At 42.4% G+C, this 17798-nt stretch overlaps 1 protein-coding gene across 1 annotated transcript; it reads left to right on the top strand.

Annotated features, from left to right (window-relative positions):
* Positions 1-15999: 15999 nt before the first annotated feature.
* LOC148802560 (putative inactive purple acid phosphatase 29) lies at positions 16000-17798 on the top strand. The gene is made up of 3 exons (XM_088899084.1): positions 16000-16259; positions 16410-16798; positions 16882-17798. Exons 1-3 carry the CDS (start codon positions 16121-16123, stop codon positions 17578-17580), a joined length of 1227 nt encoding a protein of 408 aa, XP_088755210.1. The 5' UTR covers positions 16000-16120; the 3' UTR covers positions 17581-17798.

Below are 17798 nucleotides of genomic sequence, written 5' to 3'. Positions count from 1 at the left end.
TAACTTACAAACTTAACACTGACCCTGTAGTCAGACCCGTTAGACAGAAGAAACGAAACTTAGCCCCAGAACGCTGGAGGGCGGTCGACGAGGAGGTCGAGAAGCTCCTCGCGACAGACTTCATAAGGGAAGTCCATTACTCGAGCTAGGCGGCCAACCTTGTGCTGGTAAAAAAGGCGAACGGCAAGTGGCGCATGTGCGTCGACTACACCAACCTGAACCGAGCTTGCCCGAAAGATTGCTTCCCCCTCCCCAGAATTGACCGCCTAGTGGACGCGACCTCGGGACATGAGTTGCTAAGCTTCCTGGATGCCTACTCAGGCTACAACCAAATCCGGATGGACCAGTCCGATGAGGAAAAAACCAGCTTCATAACCGAGTTTGGTCTATACTGTTACAAGGTCATGCCCTTCGGATTAAAAAATGCCGGGGCGACCTTCCAAAGACTTGTAAATAGGCTGTTTCGGCCCCTGATTGGCACGAAGATAGAGTGTTATGTAGACGACATGGTCGTCAAGACACAGTTTTCACAAGAATTAATACAAGACTTGGGTTCTATCTTCCAAATCCTGCGTCAGTTTAGCATGAAATTGAACCCCAACAAATGTGTCTTTGGCGTCACCTCGGGTAAATTCCTAGGCTACGTTGTCAATCAGCACGGTATCGAGGCCAACCCGGACAAGATAAAAGCCATCCTAGATATGAGACCACCTCGGAAAGTAAAAGAAGTTCAGAGGCTAAACGGCCGCATAGCCGCTCTAAGCCGCTTCATGTCCAAGTCAGCAGACCGCTACCTACCTTTCTTCAAAACGATCAAAGGCAAAGGGTGCGAGTGGACCCAAGACTGCCAGCTCGCGTTTGACGAGCTAAAAGGTTACCTCGCCAGTGTGCCAACCTTAGCTCGGCCCGAGGAGGGCGAGGTCTTAGAACTGTACCTCTCGGCAAGCGACGAGGTGGTCAGTTCGGTACTAGTAAAGGAAGCAGACCAGGTCCAGCGACCCATATATTATGTTAGTAAAATTTTGCAGGGAGCAGAGACAAGGTACCCGCAGATAGAAAAGCTAGCGTATGCACTGGTGATAGCAGCGCGGAAACTCCGCCCGTACTTTCAGGCTCACACCGTCATCATCCTGACCGACAAACCTCTGAGACAAGTTTTACTCAAACCCGAGGTTTCCGGTCGACTGACGAAATGGGCCACCGAACTCAGCGAGTACGATCTCCAGTACAAGCCAAGAACTGCCATTAAGGCCCAAGCCTTGGCAGATTTTATCGTAGAATGCACGTTTAGCCTCGAAGCCCCTGAGCCGGTCGAGCCCGAGATCCCCAGTTCGGGCGAGCTCGGAGCTCCCAAGCCAATCGAGTCCAAACCCCGTGAAGTAGCAGCCAGGGTAGCATCTCTCTTGGTTAGACCAAGTGCGAACTAGGATGAGGAGCCCTAGATCCTTCACGTAGATGGCTCCTCGAACCAGCAAGGCAGCGGGGCTGGAATAGTGTTACGTGGCCTGAGCGGAACAAAGTTGGAATACGCACTACGCTATGAGTTCGCGGCATCCAACAATGAGGCGGAGTACGAGGCACTGATAGCCGGGCTGAACCTAGCGCACAAGGTTGGAGCAAAGCACGTAGTTATCTGCAGTGATTCCTAGCTCGTGGTCAACCAAGTTACAGGCGAATACGAAGCGTGCGATCTCACAATGATTGCATACTTGGTAAAGGTAAAAGAGACTCTACTCAACTTCCAGTCACACTTCATCAAGCAAATCCTGAGGTTAGAGAACACTGAGGCCGACGCCCTGTCCCATCTAGCCAGCACGAGCCACAACGCCATGAGAACCGTGTACGTAGAGGACTTACCTCGGCACAACATTCTCGGTGGGGCAGAGGAGGTCACTCCCGTCACTGAAGCAGAGCTGAGCTGGACCGACCCACTCGCGAGCTTCCTGCTAGACGAAACCCTCCCTGCGGACCGCAACACAGCCAAGAGGGTGCAGTGCCAGGCAGCCAAATACGTCATGATAGACGAACAGTTGTACCGACGATCCTACATGCTCCCCTACCTGCGATGCTTGCGCCCAACCGAAGCCAAGCTGGTACTCCGCGACACTCATGAAGGCTTGTGCGGCGGACACCTGAGGGGCAGAGCCCTCGCCCAAAAAGCACTTCGACAAGGATACTACTGGCCAACGATGAAGACAGAGGCAATCGAGCTCGTCAGAAAATGCGACAAGTGTCAGAAGCATGCCAATATCCACCATCAGCCCGCCGCCGACCTCAAATACCTCACCAGTCCATGGCCCTTCACCCAATGGGGCATTGACCTTCTGGGGCCATTCTCACCAGCGACAGGCAGGAGAAAATTCCTAGTGGTGGCAGTAGATTACTTCACAAAGTGGATAGAAGCTAAACCTCTGGCAATAGTTACAGACCGAAACATACAAAACTTCTTTTGGAAGAACATAGTATGTCGCTTCGGGCTACCTCGGGTACTGATCTCCGACAACGGCAAACAGTTCGAGGATATCAAGTTCCAAGAATGGTGCCAAAGTATGGGAACTAGTCAGAACTTCACGTCGGCCGCACACCCACAGGCAAATGGCCAAACAAAAGTAATGAACAGAGCCATCCTCCGCGGACTGAAAGCACGGCTAGACTGAGCCAAAGGGTTGTGGGCAGACGAGCTACCAAGTGTTCTATGGGCTCACCTAACCACGGAAAAAACCGCCACAGGAGAGACCCCCTTTAACCTCACCTACGGCACCGAGGCGGTGATCACGGTGGAAATCGAAGTACCTACGCTATGACTAGAAGCATACGACGAACAGACAAACGAAGGCGAGTTACGCACCAACCTCGACCTACTGGACGAGGTGAGAGACCTCGCGCACATCCGAACTGCGGCCTACCAGCAAAAGGTAGCTTGGTACTATGACGCCAGAGTAAAGAAGAGGAACTTCCACGTCGGCGACCTGGTTCTCCGTAAGGTCATGGTGCCCGAACCCGGCGTAGGGAAACTTGGACCAAATTGGGAAGGACCCTACAGAGTAAAGAAAGCACTCAAGGGGGCATACGAGCTCGAAACCCTAGAGGGAAAACAAGTACCCCGAGCATGGAACATCGTCAACTTAAGAAGGTACTACCTATAAACCACCAAGGCGAGTACCCCGAAGCCGAGGTAAAAAACGAACTAGTAGAGGACCGAAATAGTCAGTTCGGCAAAAAACACAGCTCGAAGACAGGACACCCAATACTTAAACAAAAAAGCCATTTCATTTCAGATAATGAGGTGTACATTCAAAAAAAAGAAAAAAAAAAAAAAACAAAAGAGGAGCCATTTCATTTTTACAAGTCCGGGGCTACTTCATCATTATCAGAAGCCACTTCGACGATACCCGAAGGCCCTGCCTCCCCCTCGGAGTCTGGTTCACCATCCGTAGCGTTGGCCATCTCCTGAGTAATACGCGAAGTGGATATGGCGCCGGTGTCGAGCTTGGGGTACGTATTCCGGATCATCCACCAGCTTAGCTTGAAACCCTCCCATAGGAGTCCACCATCAGATCATCGAAGTCCGGTGAAGCAATATAATCACTAACAGCTTTCTTCTTCGCATCTTCGATGCCTTGAGAGAAGATCTGAGTCCTCTCCCTGATATCCTCCTGAAGATACTCGACCTGATGCTGCAGATCCAGCTTCAATTGCGCCATATGTTTTACCACCACTCCCATGGCCTCAGCATCTCTTTGAGACCTTGCCTGCCCATACCGTGCAAAGCGAGCGGCCTCCTCGGCAGCACGAGTAGCCGCCTCAACAGCACAAAGAGCCTCTTCAGCAGCTCACGTCTACCTCGAGCTCCTCTCCACCTGGCCCGCCAAGGCGTAAATGAAAGAGTTCACCTACCAAAAAGAAACACAAGTAAGCAGAGGGACCAATAGAAGAATAAAAGCCGAAAGAACTCTAAAAAAGGGAGATCACTTACCACCATGGCATGGGTAACGGCGCGACAGGCCACTTGATGCAGAGGAAGATCGGTCCACGCCGTGACCTCCTCAGGGAAAATGGCCTCCTTACTCCTTTGGAGAGCGTAAGTAGGCGACAGCACGCTCCTAAAGTCCCCTGGGGCCCCCGAGCTTGACGGCCCAGCTCGCGTGTGGGCAGACCCGGAGTAAGTAGGAGCACCGGAATAGGTAGGAGCCCCTGTGTGAGTAGTTTCAGCATAAGGGGCCCCCGCCGGCTCCTACATAGGAGGAACCATCTCGGGCTCCCTAGGCTGATCCTCCACCGGATAATCCAGCACCTCGGGCTCTGCACCCTGGGGTAGCTCGGTGCGAGTTCGCTTAGCCACCCGTTTTCTCCTCTTCATGCCCTGGAACAAGTGCCCACCTCGGGTCCCTCGAGAGTCCATCGCACTTGCGAAAAGGAGTTCGGCATCAGTAAAACAAGCAAAGGAAGAGCAAGACAGGATCGCTAGGGGAAGAACCTACCCGAACTCAGGCCAGCAACAATAAGCTTGGCCTCTGTCAGATACTGTTGACACTTCAGCCCAAGCCGCGCCCATTGCCGGAGGCCCTTCACCGTTTCTTTATCAAGTGTGACGCCAGAGTTGGGAGCGGCCATCCCCCAGCCAGTCTGAAACGGCCACCCCAACGCACTTCGCACCCCGAAATAGTCCCGCTTCCATGCCGGGACCATATTAGGGAGTTCGTGTAAGAGCTTGAAGCCTGGGCGAGGAGACAGGTAGTATGCCCGCCTACGCCCAGGAAGGGGACCCGCTTGCTTTTTAAGCATTAAAATAGAAGAAAAAATCTCCAAGTCAAAGGAAAGTTCTCCTCACAGAATAGGGAGATCGTCCCCACTAAATTCCTAATGGAGTTTGGGTGAAGCTGGCTGACCGTCACACCGAAGTGGTTCAGAACCTCGACGAGAAGAGGATGGAAAGGCAGTCGCAGCCCAGCAGCAAGCTGTTCCTGAAAAATTATGATCTCGTCAGGACCGTGTTCCCAAGGGAAGCTACACGTAGGGATGAAGTAGGCGTACTCCCCGGGCAAGTTATAGTAGTTTATGAGGGATCAAAGTCCCTCAGGCGTCATAGTCGAAGGGCCAAACTGATCTAAGCCCGACCGCGACGGGAGGTGGACGCCAACCTACCCGAGGCACCTCGGCCTATGGGTTCAACCTCTTCCTCAAGACCTACATCGGGCTCGCTAGAACTACCGGGGGATGCAAATCGGTTCGTAGAACCTGCATCAAACCCGCTTGGACTGTCTAAGCCATCCGAGCTAGACATCAGGGAGTAGAAGACGGGTTCCAAGAAAAGCACTCACTCGAGAAGAAGACTGGAGTAGGCCACGAAAGCTCGAACGAGTAGAAGGAACCTGGGATGCGAGCTGAAGAGCCTGGACGCGAACTGAAACTTAGACGCGAGCTCGAGAGGAACAGTAGCAGCGACTAGGGTCCCCCCCCCGCTATTTATATCCATAGCATCCGGAAAACGACGATCCAGATCGAAGCCAATCCAACGGCCCACAGTCGCGCTGACCGCACGTCCTCCAAAACCGAGACGTGACCAGCGCACGTCTTTCTGAAACGGACGGCAGCGGCGCACGTCTTTCGAAACTGATGAGGCGTCACGCACGTCTTGTTGAAACTGACGGGGCATCGGCACGCGTCTTTTCAAAACTGACAGGGTGTCAGCGCACGTCTCCTCACAATAAAAGCGGCAGCAACACGACTCCCGAAATTTGAGAAAACAGCTACCGTCACGTCTCCCAAACGCGCTCCTTTTTGAAAAATCAGATTAAAGCGCGCGCCATCAGTTGAATGGAATTCAAAGTACGGGGCAAAATCCTCCTGCCACCTAGCAAACTCCCCGCGCCAAGACAGGACCCTTAGCGCAGGGAGTGGGGGGCAATTGATGAAGGGAAATTTGGCCCGACCTTGCAATCACTCGACACGTAGCAGAAGCAAGCAGCTCGGGACAACAGAGCGCCCAAAACACAAGCACCAAAAGGAACCAACAGTCCAGGAGCCCGAGCTCCCTACTAGGAGCCCGAGCTCCCTACTAAGAACCCGAGCTCCCTGGACCCGAGCTCCCTACTAAGAGCCCGAACTCCCTACTAGGAGCCTGAGCTCTCTACTAAGGACCCGAACTTCCTACTGGAAGCCCGAGCTCCCTACTAAGAACCTGAACATCCTGCAAGGAGCCCGAACTCTCCCTTTGGCCCTGAGCCTCACAAAGCAGTGACCCGAACTGGCCCATGGTAGCTCGGGACACTCCCCAAACCGAACTCAAGACTTCACCTCGCCTCGCCACTCCTGTACCTCACCTCCCAGATACCAGGCTGACCGAACGTACCGCCCCTGACACTAGGGGTGCCCGTATCTCAGGGCGGCGTACCTGACTGGTTTGGGATCTGACGCTTGACAGCCGCACTTCAAACAGCCTCCTACCACCGCCACCTGCCACCACCGTCACCAGTCACAGAGGCGACCTCGACAGAGGAGCAGTGGCGGTTCTGACCAAGTCAGAAGAAATGACATCCGAACTGGCAGGAACTCAGAAGTAATCATGCCCGATCTGACGGAGCTTGGAAGTGAGTGCGCGAGGTGATTATAAAAGGCTCCCGACCCCCTAGGAAGAAGGTATGAAAACTTTGCGCTATCTGGTTTATCTTGCCTTTGAAGGATTCTAACTTAAGCTTCGGAGCCTCTACACCAGGTTCTCCCCGGAGCTTCTTCATCTCCTTCGTTTCAGATCCCCCACTACTCAATTCAGAAGCAAGGTCATTGACAGCTAAGACCAGCCGGATTGTGCATCATCAGCATTCATACTCCTTCCAAACTCAGCCTCAAGGGAAAAGAGAATTCAAAAGTCCTCGTCACACGATCCATGGTCAGTAAAAGGGGGATGAGATGGCTGGGATTTGTCTCAAGGTTTTAGGAGGGTTTACATTGAGGGCTCTATGCTGATTTCTAAGTCTAAGGGGAGGCAAGTGGCATTTTGGTGATTTTGGGGGTTCAAGAATGTTGAGGAGCTAGATGGCCCATGGTTCAACGGGGAATATTCTGGCAATTGGGGGAAGTGGAAGGTATTAATGGCAATTTGGAAAATGGGGGGATCTTGGTAATTAGAAAAGTAAAGGGTGTTTTAGTAATTTGGTTCATAAGGGGATTTTGGAAATTCAACATCGAGAGTATTTTGATAATTTTATTGAGAATTTTGAGAATTTAGAATGGGGGTATTTTGATAATTTGGCATGAGGAGGATTTTTGCAATTTAGGACAAGGGTATTTTGATAATTTAGTATAAGGGGTATTTTACAAGTTTGCGATGAAGGGGTATTTTAGTAATTTGGAGGAAGAGGATATTGAGAATTTGCGATGAAAAGGCATTTTGGCAAATTGGCATGAGGTAATTTGTTAATTTGGCATAAGGGGATTTTACGAATTTGGGATGGACTGTATTTTGGTAATTTGGCATGAGGGGTAGTTCGGTAATCTGGATGAGGAGGATTTTTTGAAAAGAGGGGTATTTTGGTAATTTGGATGAAGAGGATTTTGGGAATTTGAGATAGAGGGGTATTTTGGTAAATTTGCAAAAAGAGGATTTTGGGAATTTGGGATGAAGGGGCAAATTGGGGTCCAGGTGGCGCGCTGAGAAAAATGGGGGTGATGACACCACTATTTCATCTTATCCTCCTTTTGTGCGAACAGCTTCATTGTTGGTGTAGCCACTGCATGCCAGTTCTCTTTGTTTACATTCCTCTGCCTTGCCACTATTTCAATCCTTCAAATAGATTGAGTTATTTTGAAATCACGACACAATTAAATTTGACTGATGATGATGTAGTTAGATTGCTCCATTCCCTATCATGCACAAAGCACAGGATTCTTAACAAGGAGCCAAACACCGAAATATCTCCAACATTGATTGCTTTAAATTTAATCCCATGTTTACTAACAAGATGAGGAGAATTTAATTCCAACAAGGATAAAGACTTTCATAGGTATAAAATATTCACATATCCAATTTCCTATTAGACTCCAATGCATCAACCTCCAAAAATATGGCAATCATCTATAGTAGAGGTTATGAGACCAATTTGTTGACATTGTTCCCCCATTGGCTCTGGACTAAAATTCCGATTTCTAACAGCAGTTTTCTATGTTTTACTGAAAGTGACTAAAACTGCTGCTAAAACTTTTAGTGATACTTGCTTTAGTGGCACTTTGTCAATTATCGATAAAGGTTTTAGTGGCAGTTTTAACTATCACTAAAAGTCATTTTTCTTGTAGTGAAGACATGATTCGTGGAATAAAGTTCTAAGGGGGATCATGGAGGGGAAGTATCGACTGATCTCTGGTACTTTTGGATGATTTTCAATTTGTCCCTAGAATATAGTTTTTGATCAGGAGGAAACAACCTTCATGCCACACACATTGATAGCCTACTCATTCTAGACAAACGTTCCCCTTGCATGATTTAAGTGACAACTGCATTCCAGGTACATGGGAAGCAAATTTTAGCCCCACAACTATACCAAGAAGAAGACAAACCTAGCACCAATGCCACGCCAACAGTAGAGAGGACCCCCACTCCAACATTTCACACCAACACTAGGATGAATCAAGAAATCATCACAAGGAAGCAATCTCCATTGAAGGCTTTCTAGCACTAGCATTAGTGCAACTATTATCCAATGAAGGAGATGCCAAGAAGACCCAAAGCCATCTCCAACAACACGCACATCAACTATCAAGCCAATTGGAGGGAGAGAGTGCCGATCACTCTAATTAGGGAGCATAGCCCAATATGGCCTAAATCCAATCCTTGTAGTGGCCCTGTCAGGAAAGACCTTTGGGGGAAAAATCATTGGAACAAGTGCCCCAACAATCAAAAACTCATTTTAAGTTAAACCTAACCCGAATGTCCCCTTCAACCATGCCAAATCATTACATTTCATACCTTGAAGCGGCCAGGAAAAGACTTAATCTAAAACATAGTCATAGGATTCCTTACCCTAGGATGAAGACCGTAGATTCAAAGAACAGATCCAAGTAGAAAGTAGAAGTTGATCTTTGAGGATGAAGATTGAATTGAGTGGAGGAGACTACAAACAACAGATCTCTTAGTTTGTCATTGAGTGTCTCTTGGGTGGGTTACACATGTATTTTGTATTCGGAAAATGCTATTGGCATTATTATAATTATAAGTATGATTTTTCACCACTTTTATTGTATACTTTTGTCACTCCCATGAAAAACTTAAATTACTCTTTGAGGGGAGATAGGTAGTTGAGTGGCGCTAAGAATCTGTAAATGTTAAGCAGTCCCCTTGGCACGAACTTGTATGCTTGTACTTGCCATTTCAATTGCAATACAAAGTGCTTTTTGACTAATTTGTGTGTTATCATTGTTACTGTTGTTGCTTATTACTTTGTTTTATAAGCTTTCTCAATACAATCAAGTGCGGGCTTCATCGATTAGCCCCATGACAAGATAGTCACTCAGTATCTCTCCCAAAAAAGGAGGTTTGGCCAACAGTCTAGTAGTAGACCTAGCATAAACCCTGCTAAGCTTTGTCTAAAATTTTGTCATTTTCCGTTTAAATTCTTAACATTAAAGGTTATAGATTCCATTAATTTCTTAATATTAAAGGGTACAAACGTCAATCTTCCATATAGTAATTATTGTTATATTCAAAATAATTAAAAATGTTATTAAAAGTATTGTTATTGATTATTTAAGAAAATATTATAATTACTGACTATTACTAATAAATACTGTTAATTTAATCTAACTTTGGTAATTATTACTCAATGAATATTGTTAATAAATCCTATTCATAAGTTTAATAATTACTATTATATTAAAAATAACTAAATAATATTATTAAAACTATCATTAATGATTATTTAATTAAATAGTATAATTACTTACCATTATTGATAAATGTTGTTAATAACATTCTAACATCCAATGGTTCGACCGTTCGGTTTGAATAGATGGCCTGTTCTTACAACAAAAATTACAAGCAAAAAATTATGGAACCATTCTGGCCACCGGTTTTTGGGTCGATGGTTTGATCATCCGGTTCGAACAGACAATCCGTTGTAACAACAAAAGTTATAGGCAAAAAATTGAGTTTGTGAGGTCCATTAAGTAGTATCATATGTGTTATGTCATTTGAGTGTGTGACTCATACGACCCGAAAACGGCACCGTTCTAGCCATTGGTTTTTGGATCGACGGTTTGGTCATTCGGTTCAAAATAACAACCTGTCTTGACAATAAAAAACTATAAGAAAAAATTTACAAAACCATTTTGGCCACCGGTTTTCAGGTCAACGGTTCGACCGTCTAGTTCAAATGAACAGTCTGTTCTGACAACAAAAATTACAGGCAAAAAATTGAGTGTGTGAGGTCTATTGAGCAGTATCATACATGTTATGTTATTCAAGTGTGTGACTCATATGACCAAAAAATGGAACTGGCCACCGTTTTTCAGATCAACGATTCGACTGTCCAATTTGAACGGATGACCTGTTTTGACAATAAAAATTAAAAGAGTAAAAAAAACAGCCAAAAGCCATGGAATAGGTCAATGGGTTAATAGTTCAACCATTCAGGTCACTAGGTCATTGATCGATTCAATGGTTTTTGGCCATGGACCAGGATTGGGGTAAAACAGAACTGGTTGTTTGGATAATTTCCAATTAAAAAAATAATAAAAAACAGACGACCCATTTTGACAACAAAAATTAGATGCAAAAAATTGAGTGTGAGGTCCATTAAGCATTACCATATGTGTTATGTCATTCGAGCGTGTGACTTATACAACATAAAAAATGGAATCATTCTGGCCACTGGTTTTTGGGTCAAGGGTTTGACTATTCAGTTTGAACGGATGGCCCGTTTTGATAATACAAATTAAAAAATAAAAAAAATGATCAAAAACCATTGAACGGGTCAACAGTTCAACCGCCCAGGTTAATGGATCATTGACCGATTCAATGATTTTTGGCTAGAGACTGATATTAGGATAAGACAAAACCGATTGCCTAAATGGCCGGTTAAAAAAATAAAAAGTAGCCAAAAACCATTGAATATGTCAATGGGTCAATGGTTCGATTGCTTAGGTCAATAGATCATTGACCGATTCAACGATTTTTAAACAAAGACTGGATCAACGGGTCAACGTGTCGATGATTCCATTCCAGCCCCTGCGAAGCAGGGCCCCTTCCCTAGTAATTAAGTAATACAAAGAACATGAAGTCTTTGGTAGTCTTGTTTAAATAGCTTCGCAAGATCACGTGGAATGCTTTGCATTTTGCTGTAAGATTATTCTTGCATTTTTCCCATTCCATCGACATTATTTGTGGGCGTCAAAGTTGTTTTGGTATTCCTCTTTTTAGATTTATGTGGAATCCAAGAAAAAATTATTTTTTTAGGTATTACTTACCCAATTAAGTAAACATTTATCAGAATAAGTTACTTCCCGAAAAGCAAACAGGGCCTTATAGGTGTGTAGCTCATCCCACTCCCTTTAACTCCCAATCTTTGTAGATTTGATCCCAAGTCTCTACTCCAACAGCCAAAGATCTTACCAAATGAGCGCCATCAGTTAAAATTGGGTATATTAGTCTTGATGTGATCTAGTTATATCATGCTTGGAAGATGTTTCCTGTGTATCTTCTATATGGTATGGATAAGTGTGAGTAGAGTTCTTGTAGGTAGAAAATCTGAACTGTTGTGGCGTATATGACTCTGAATGACAGCCCCCCATAGTCTATTAGTATAGCCCCCCATATGAACTGCATCTTGCCTGTGATTTGGCACAGAAGATTTACGTATAGAACATTACTACTTTACCGTCATATTTAATTAATTTATAGGATTAAGTACACTGCAACTCGATGCAGAATTCTGAATGACAGCCCCCCTTAATTTATTAGTAGCCCCCCTTATAAACCTTATCCTGCCCATGAATTTGACATCAATTCACAGTCAGGATTTATCCCCTTTTACGGTGAGGCTAAAAAATTCTGACCTGAACTGATCAGTCATTCTCCCTATTTTATACTACTTGCACTGACTTTTCTTGATTTGAGTCAACGGTATGCTATTGTAGGTTGTCAAGAACAGATTCATCAAAATAATTCCATTTGACTTCATTTTAAAATGGCAGAACATGTGCAAAAAATGATCTTTTATTGGACCCATGCTCATTATAATTGGATGCCATGTATATTAAATGGGCTTAAATTCAGGTTTGAGTTAATTAATTATAATCTATGGTTGTCATCTGTGTGGAGTTGGCATGAACCGACGGTACTTGATTTCATCCATTCATTCTGTCTTATTTTAAGCTTAAACAAGAAGGAATAATTAGGCATAAGTCCTTGTTAACCTTGGTGGCACTTGCCTACTCGATAATTTGTGAGTCTGTGACACCATCGGCTATAAATATAAAACCATTCACCAAATGATCCCTATATGCCTACACGTACACTTTAATTTCTAACTACATATTAAATAATATATTTTAATAATATTTATTGTTAATTTATCACATATGGTTGCTTTGCCTTAATTTGTCACGAAGGCTAATGTTCTTTTGCAGTGTATATTCATTTACAACAGACCAAATATATTAATTAAATGTAAAAAATCTAAAGGCCTGGTTTGGCTCCAGTGCAATTTTTTTATTTTTTTTATTTGCCTTATTTTTTGTAGTTGCATTACAAACGAAGTAAAACCTGAAACAATGTAAGACAACCCAAAGCTAAAATAAACTAGAATTTGCATTCTTCTCATTTATTGATTTATACTCCCATATATTTATATTAATACAAATAAAATTGCACTGTAAAGAAATGGAGCCAAAGGGTTATGACCCATGAGGTTCCGTCTATAATCATACTCATATACACCATTGAAGATGCAGACACAAGCCTAGGATCTTAACCTTTATATATAATAAAGAAAGACTACAATCTTGACCTTTACCTAATCAAATGAAGAAAAGAAAAGAAACTATGATCTTCATACATTACACTGTTATAGTGAAGAAGATTATCGTTATACTACTTTTTATTTGTTTATCCATGGTTTAATAATTGAATCCACATTTACCCATATATTATCCATAAAAATACTTTATAAAACTTATCTGTCCAGCTAGCAATAACAGATCCATCCATCAGTTAGGTGAAGTCGACAGAAGAAGCATTGTCATTATTTTCATATCTAATCAATCTTATCTTCTCTACATGTTGATTAATTAAAATCTATCCACCAAAGCTTTATTTGGACTATAATAATTACACATTGAAAATCGTTTCAAATGTACACAATCCCGCCCATGGTGTAGGTACAGGTTGGGGCTGTATAATCTATTTGTATTTTCATCCTTAGTTACAAATTCTGATCTACTTATACTTCAAGTTTTACTTAAATTCTATCTTCACCTTATTTCCATTTTCAGTCTTAATTAATATATAATTTGTACTGGTGTAAATGAATTTACACTCTACTAATGCTTCAAGTTTTAATTAAATTCCAGGTTCTCATTATTTGCATTTCAGTCTTTTATATTAACTTATATTGGTGTAAATGAATTCACTACAAATAAACATAGCCTTAGTAACAAATTAAGTCTAATTTTGCTTCTTTTTTAATGAAAAATCCAGCAAATTAAAGCATTGTATTGGTGCGCATATAAGCCCTATTTTTCAAGCAAACTAAATTATTTACTTACAAATTAAACCTAATTTAAACATTTAAATAAGATAGAAAACTGAACCTGAAAAATCCAGTTTCTAGGTCTTTTCCCCCAGATTTCATTGTCAACCAATTGGGGTGAGCTTGTAGCTTTTTATTGATGATTAAATGAATCTTAGCCTTTTGGTTTCTAAAAAAAGAAAAAAAAAATACTGAAAGACTGGATTGTTTTTTTCTCTTCTAATTTTTTGATAATTAAAGTAGCTTGAATTATGGATCTAAACCCTTGTTCTCTATTAGTCAGAAGGTCACACGATCCATTTGCAGCTTGTTGACACCATCCTCAGTAGCTGAATTCAAATTTCTTCACTCATCTGTTCACTTTGTTTCAAGTAGTTGTAATATAGCTGCAAGTAACTGGTTACACACATGGTCTGTCACCCACTTTTCTCTCCCAAAGAGATAAACAATGTGTAACTTTATGCAAAGTAATGAAATTTCGTCTTTTGGGCATAAAGAAAAATAAGTTTAATTTGAATTTTTGGAGGATTTTCCTATCTATTGACCCGAGCTTATGGATTGTTTTTTTCTTCTAATTTTTTGATAATTAAAGTAGCTTGAATTATGGATCTAAACCCTTGTTCTCTATTAGTCAGAAGGTCACATGATCCATTTGCAGGGAGAGCCCTTATCAGTGAGTTATAGACTGAAAAATTTTGGATTATTCAACTATATTATATCAATTTTCAGCTTTCTTAATTCGCAAAGTTAACTTGTTCAATTTGGATGGTTGAACCACTGACCTGCAACCTGGACCAAAAAAACAAATTAGCCTCTAAGGTCTTATTTTAAAGCACTAGCTCTCATCATATAAAGTGTAGCAAATGTTGGAAAATAATAAAAAAGGCAGAATGAAATTTATCGATAATCACTTTCCAAATCGGAACATGCAGTGGTATTTTACTTTTAGGGTTAGGAATTCCATATATATATATATATATATATATGTGTGTGTGTGTGTGTGGAATTCCTCTAAGATCATTTTCATCTTGGCATGGAAATTTTGATCTTTAGCCAATGTTTTATTTTTAGGGTCAGATTGGGTTTGGGTTCGCATTAGGCACACAAATTTAAAGATTAGGCCATGGTCAAAACTTTAGGCCAGACCTAGCCCACATACATATTCATATATGTTACTTTAGTTTATATTCTATATATAAATTTCATAATATAATGCCTATAATATATATTATATATAATATTCTATATTCTATAATGTATAAAATGAATTTTAATGCACATTACATGACATACAATAAAAAGTAATATAAATTTCATAATATAATGCCTATAATATATTTTATATATAATATTCTATATTATATAATGTATAAAATGAATTTTAATTTACATTGCATGACATACAATAAAAAGTAATATAACATATAAGTCAAAGGCTTGAGCCTTAGGCTTATGTTTCAAGCCCAAAACCTAGGTTAGTCTAGGCTCAAGGCAAGGGTATAGCCCTTTATAATAGCTGCTAACCCTGGCTTCATCTAAAGATATGGAGATACAGCTAGAAACCTAACAATGCTTCAAAATTAATGAAGTAAAAAATTAAAAAATTTAAAAGAAATAATTTAATTTAAAATAAAAAATTATATAATTATTTTTCAAATGATTTTTATGAATTTAAAGTCCATTTAAGTGAAAAAGAATTAATAAAAGATAGTAAATATAGATGAAATTTATTAAACAAAAAAAATAAGAAAAATATAAAAATCACTAATAAAAATTAGTACAAAATAAGTATTAATAAAAGTAGTAAAAGTTAAAAATAATATTTTGATAATTAAAACTATTTTATTTTAATTTAAATATCCTATAAAAATTTAAAAATTAAATTCATTAATAAAGTTAATTATAATTAAGAAAAGTAATAATTAATAAAGAGCAGAGTGAAGGAAATTGGCCACTACCATTAGGATGCAATTTAGATTTTGATGAAACTAGCTTCATATAACCTGAAGAATAATGCTCGGGTTGGAGTGGTCAAGTTCATTAGGAATATCATAGATCTTCTTTGGCTTCAATTTTTTCTTAAGCCCATGCATTGCACTGGTCCGGACGGACTACTATAAGTTTTGTAACAAAAGTAAACTTCTTTTTATGCGATGAGGTTGGTTTAGGCGGCCGCATGCTGGAAGGTTATAAATAGTAGCAAGAGAGAACGGAAGAAATCAGCAAAAATCGAATCCCGACATTCACCTTCCTACTCCTCCTGTATCTTCTTTATCTGTCTTTCCACTCTTCCGATATTTGTGTCTGCCAATGATCCACGTCCTCAGGCTCAGCTCCGTTTCCACCGAAATGGAGAGTTTAAGATCTTGCAGGTTGCAGACATGCATTACGCCAATGGAAACAAAACACGTTGTCAGGACGTATTGCCGGAGCAGATGGCATCGTGCTCTGACCTCAACACCACCGCCTTCCTTGAGCGCCTGATCCGTCTCGAGAGCCCCGATCTCATCGTCTTCACTGGTAATATTCTCTTCCTCTTCTTCTGGCTTTTGTTTTCCGTCTCTACTATAGCTAGCTAGTTGGCGAAACCCGATCAGATGAATTGTTCTTTTTAAAATTTGTTCTCAAATTAATTTGACATCTTTCTATTGGATTTGGATTGTGGAGCAGGAGATAACATCTTTTATTACGCGGGGAATGCAACAGCATCCATGGACGCAGCGTTTGGCCCAGCTGTGTCGTCGAGAATCCCATGGGCTGCCGTCCTTGGGACCCATGACCGTCCATCGACACTGTCAAGTGAGGAAGTGATGAAACACATCGTTACCATGAACGGCAGCTTGTCTCAGCTCAACCCTCCAGGATATACCATCGATGGATTTGGGAACTACAACCTGGAGGTAGGTGGGGTTGAGGGCTCCAGTCTCCACAACAAGTCAGTTCTCAATCTATACTTTCTTGACAGCGGAGGCACCAGTGACGTTCCTTCCATTCCTGGCTATGATTGGATCAAACTCTCACAGCAGCTCTGGTTCAAAATAACTTCTGACGAGCTTGAGGTACTTTTGCTTCAGAAATTAGTTTTACTCCTTTCGACTAATTTCACTCGATTTAACGTTTTCTGTTAATACATTTCCTGCAGAAAGCATTCAGAAAAGAACCGGAGCCCCAGAAAGAGTCGGCACCGGGACTTGTGTACTTCCACATCCCATTGCCTGAATATGCGACGGTAAAATCATCCAACATAGTGGGTGTGAAGCAGGAGAATGTTAAGTCAGCTTCTATGAACTCGGGTTTCTTCACAACCATGAAAGAAAGAGGGGACGTGAAGGCAGTGTTCACAGGCCATGACCACATCAATGATTTCTGTGGAAATCTAATGGGTATTCATCTGTGTTATGGTGGAGGATTTGGGTACAATGGCTATGGGAAGGAAGGGTGGGCAAGGAGAGCAAGGGTGGTGTTGGCCGCCCTGGAGCAGACAGACGAGGGGGCTTGGGGAGCGGTGAGTTCCATCAAAACGTGGAAGCGCCTCGACGACAGTGATCTGTCCCTCGTTGATTCCCAGGTCCTATGGAGCAATAAGGAGCCCCCATCTACTACCAACCAGACGCTAACCAGAAGACACCACGGCCACATAATCACAAGAATGTCAATGTCGGGAGCATCTCCCTTACTTGTGTGTTGTCATCCATGGAAGACCTTCGCGATGTGCGGCTGTATTTTTATGTGGGTGGGTTTTGTGATGTGCACCTGTATTTTCATGTGGGTACGTTTATGGGTAGCTTCTGTGGGTAGCGGATCTGGACACCAAAGCAAGAGCTCCACTGGAAAGAGTTGAAGGAATACAAGGGATGTCAACGGATTGTTTTCAGCATGGGTTTGCCTCAACCCTAGTCTAACCCTTCAATCTTTACATCCAAACCTGACCCGACTCAGCAACTTGTAATTTCCAAATCTGAGTTGACTCTATAAGGTTTAACATGATACAATCCGTAGCTTTTCAATTGTATTTTTTATATTACAAATGTCCTCCAACAATTGCTCAGTGCCTTTAAT

This window comes from Nelumbo nucifera, chromosome 2 (genome assembly GCF_055504915.1).
Source record: "Nelumbo nucifera cultivar China Antique chromosome 2, China Antique-T2T, whole genome shotgun sequence".
NCBI classification, from domain to species: domain Eukaryota; kingdom Viridiplantae; phylum Streptophyta; class Magnoliopsida; order Proteales; family Nelumbonaceae; genus Nelumbo; species Nelumbo nucifera.
The sequence above is the reverse complement of the archived record's forward strand: the minus strand, read 5'-3'. Positions and strand labels throughout refer to the sequence as shown.

What these genes read in the sequence shown, in the direction of transcription:
- LOC148802560 (XM_088899084.1), top strand. Translation starts at nt 16,121, where the DNA reads ATGCATTACGCCAATGGAAACAAAACACGTTGTCAGGACGTATTGCCG. An exon ending in CGATCTCATCGTCTTCACTG is followed by an intron (nt 16,260 to 16,409) that starts GTAATATTCTCT and finishes ATTGTGGAGCAG; the next exon opens with GAGATAACATCTTTTATTAC. An exon ending in TAACTTCTGACGAGCTTGAG is followed by an intron (nt 16,799 to 16,881) that starts GTACTTTTGCTT and finishes CATTTCCTGCAG; the next exon opens with AAAGCATTCAGAAAAGAACC.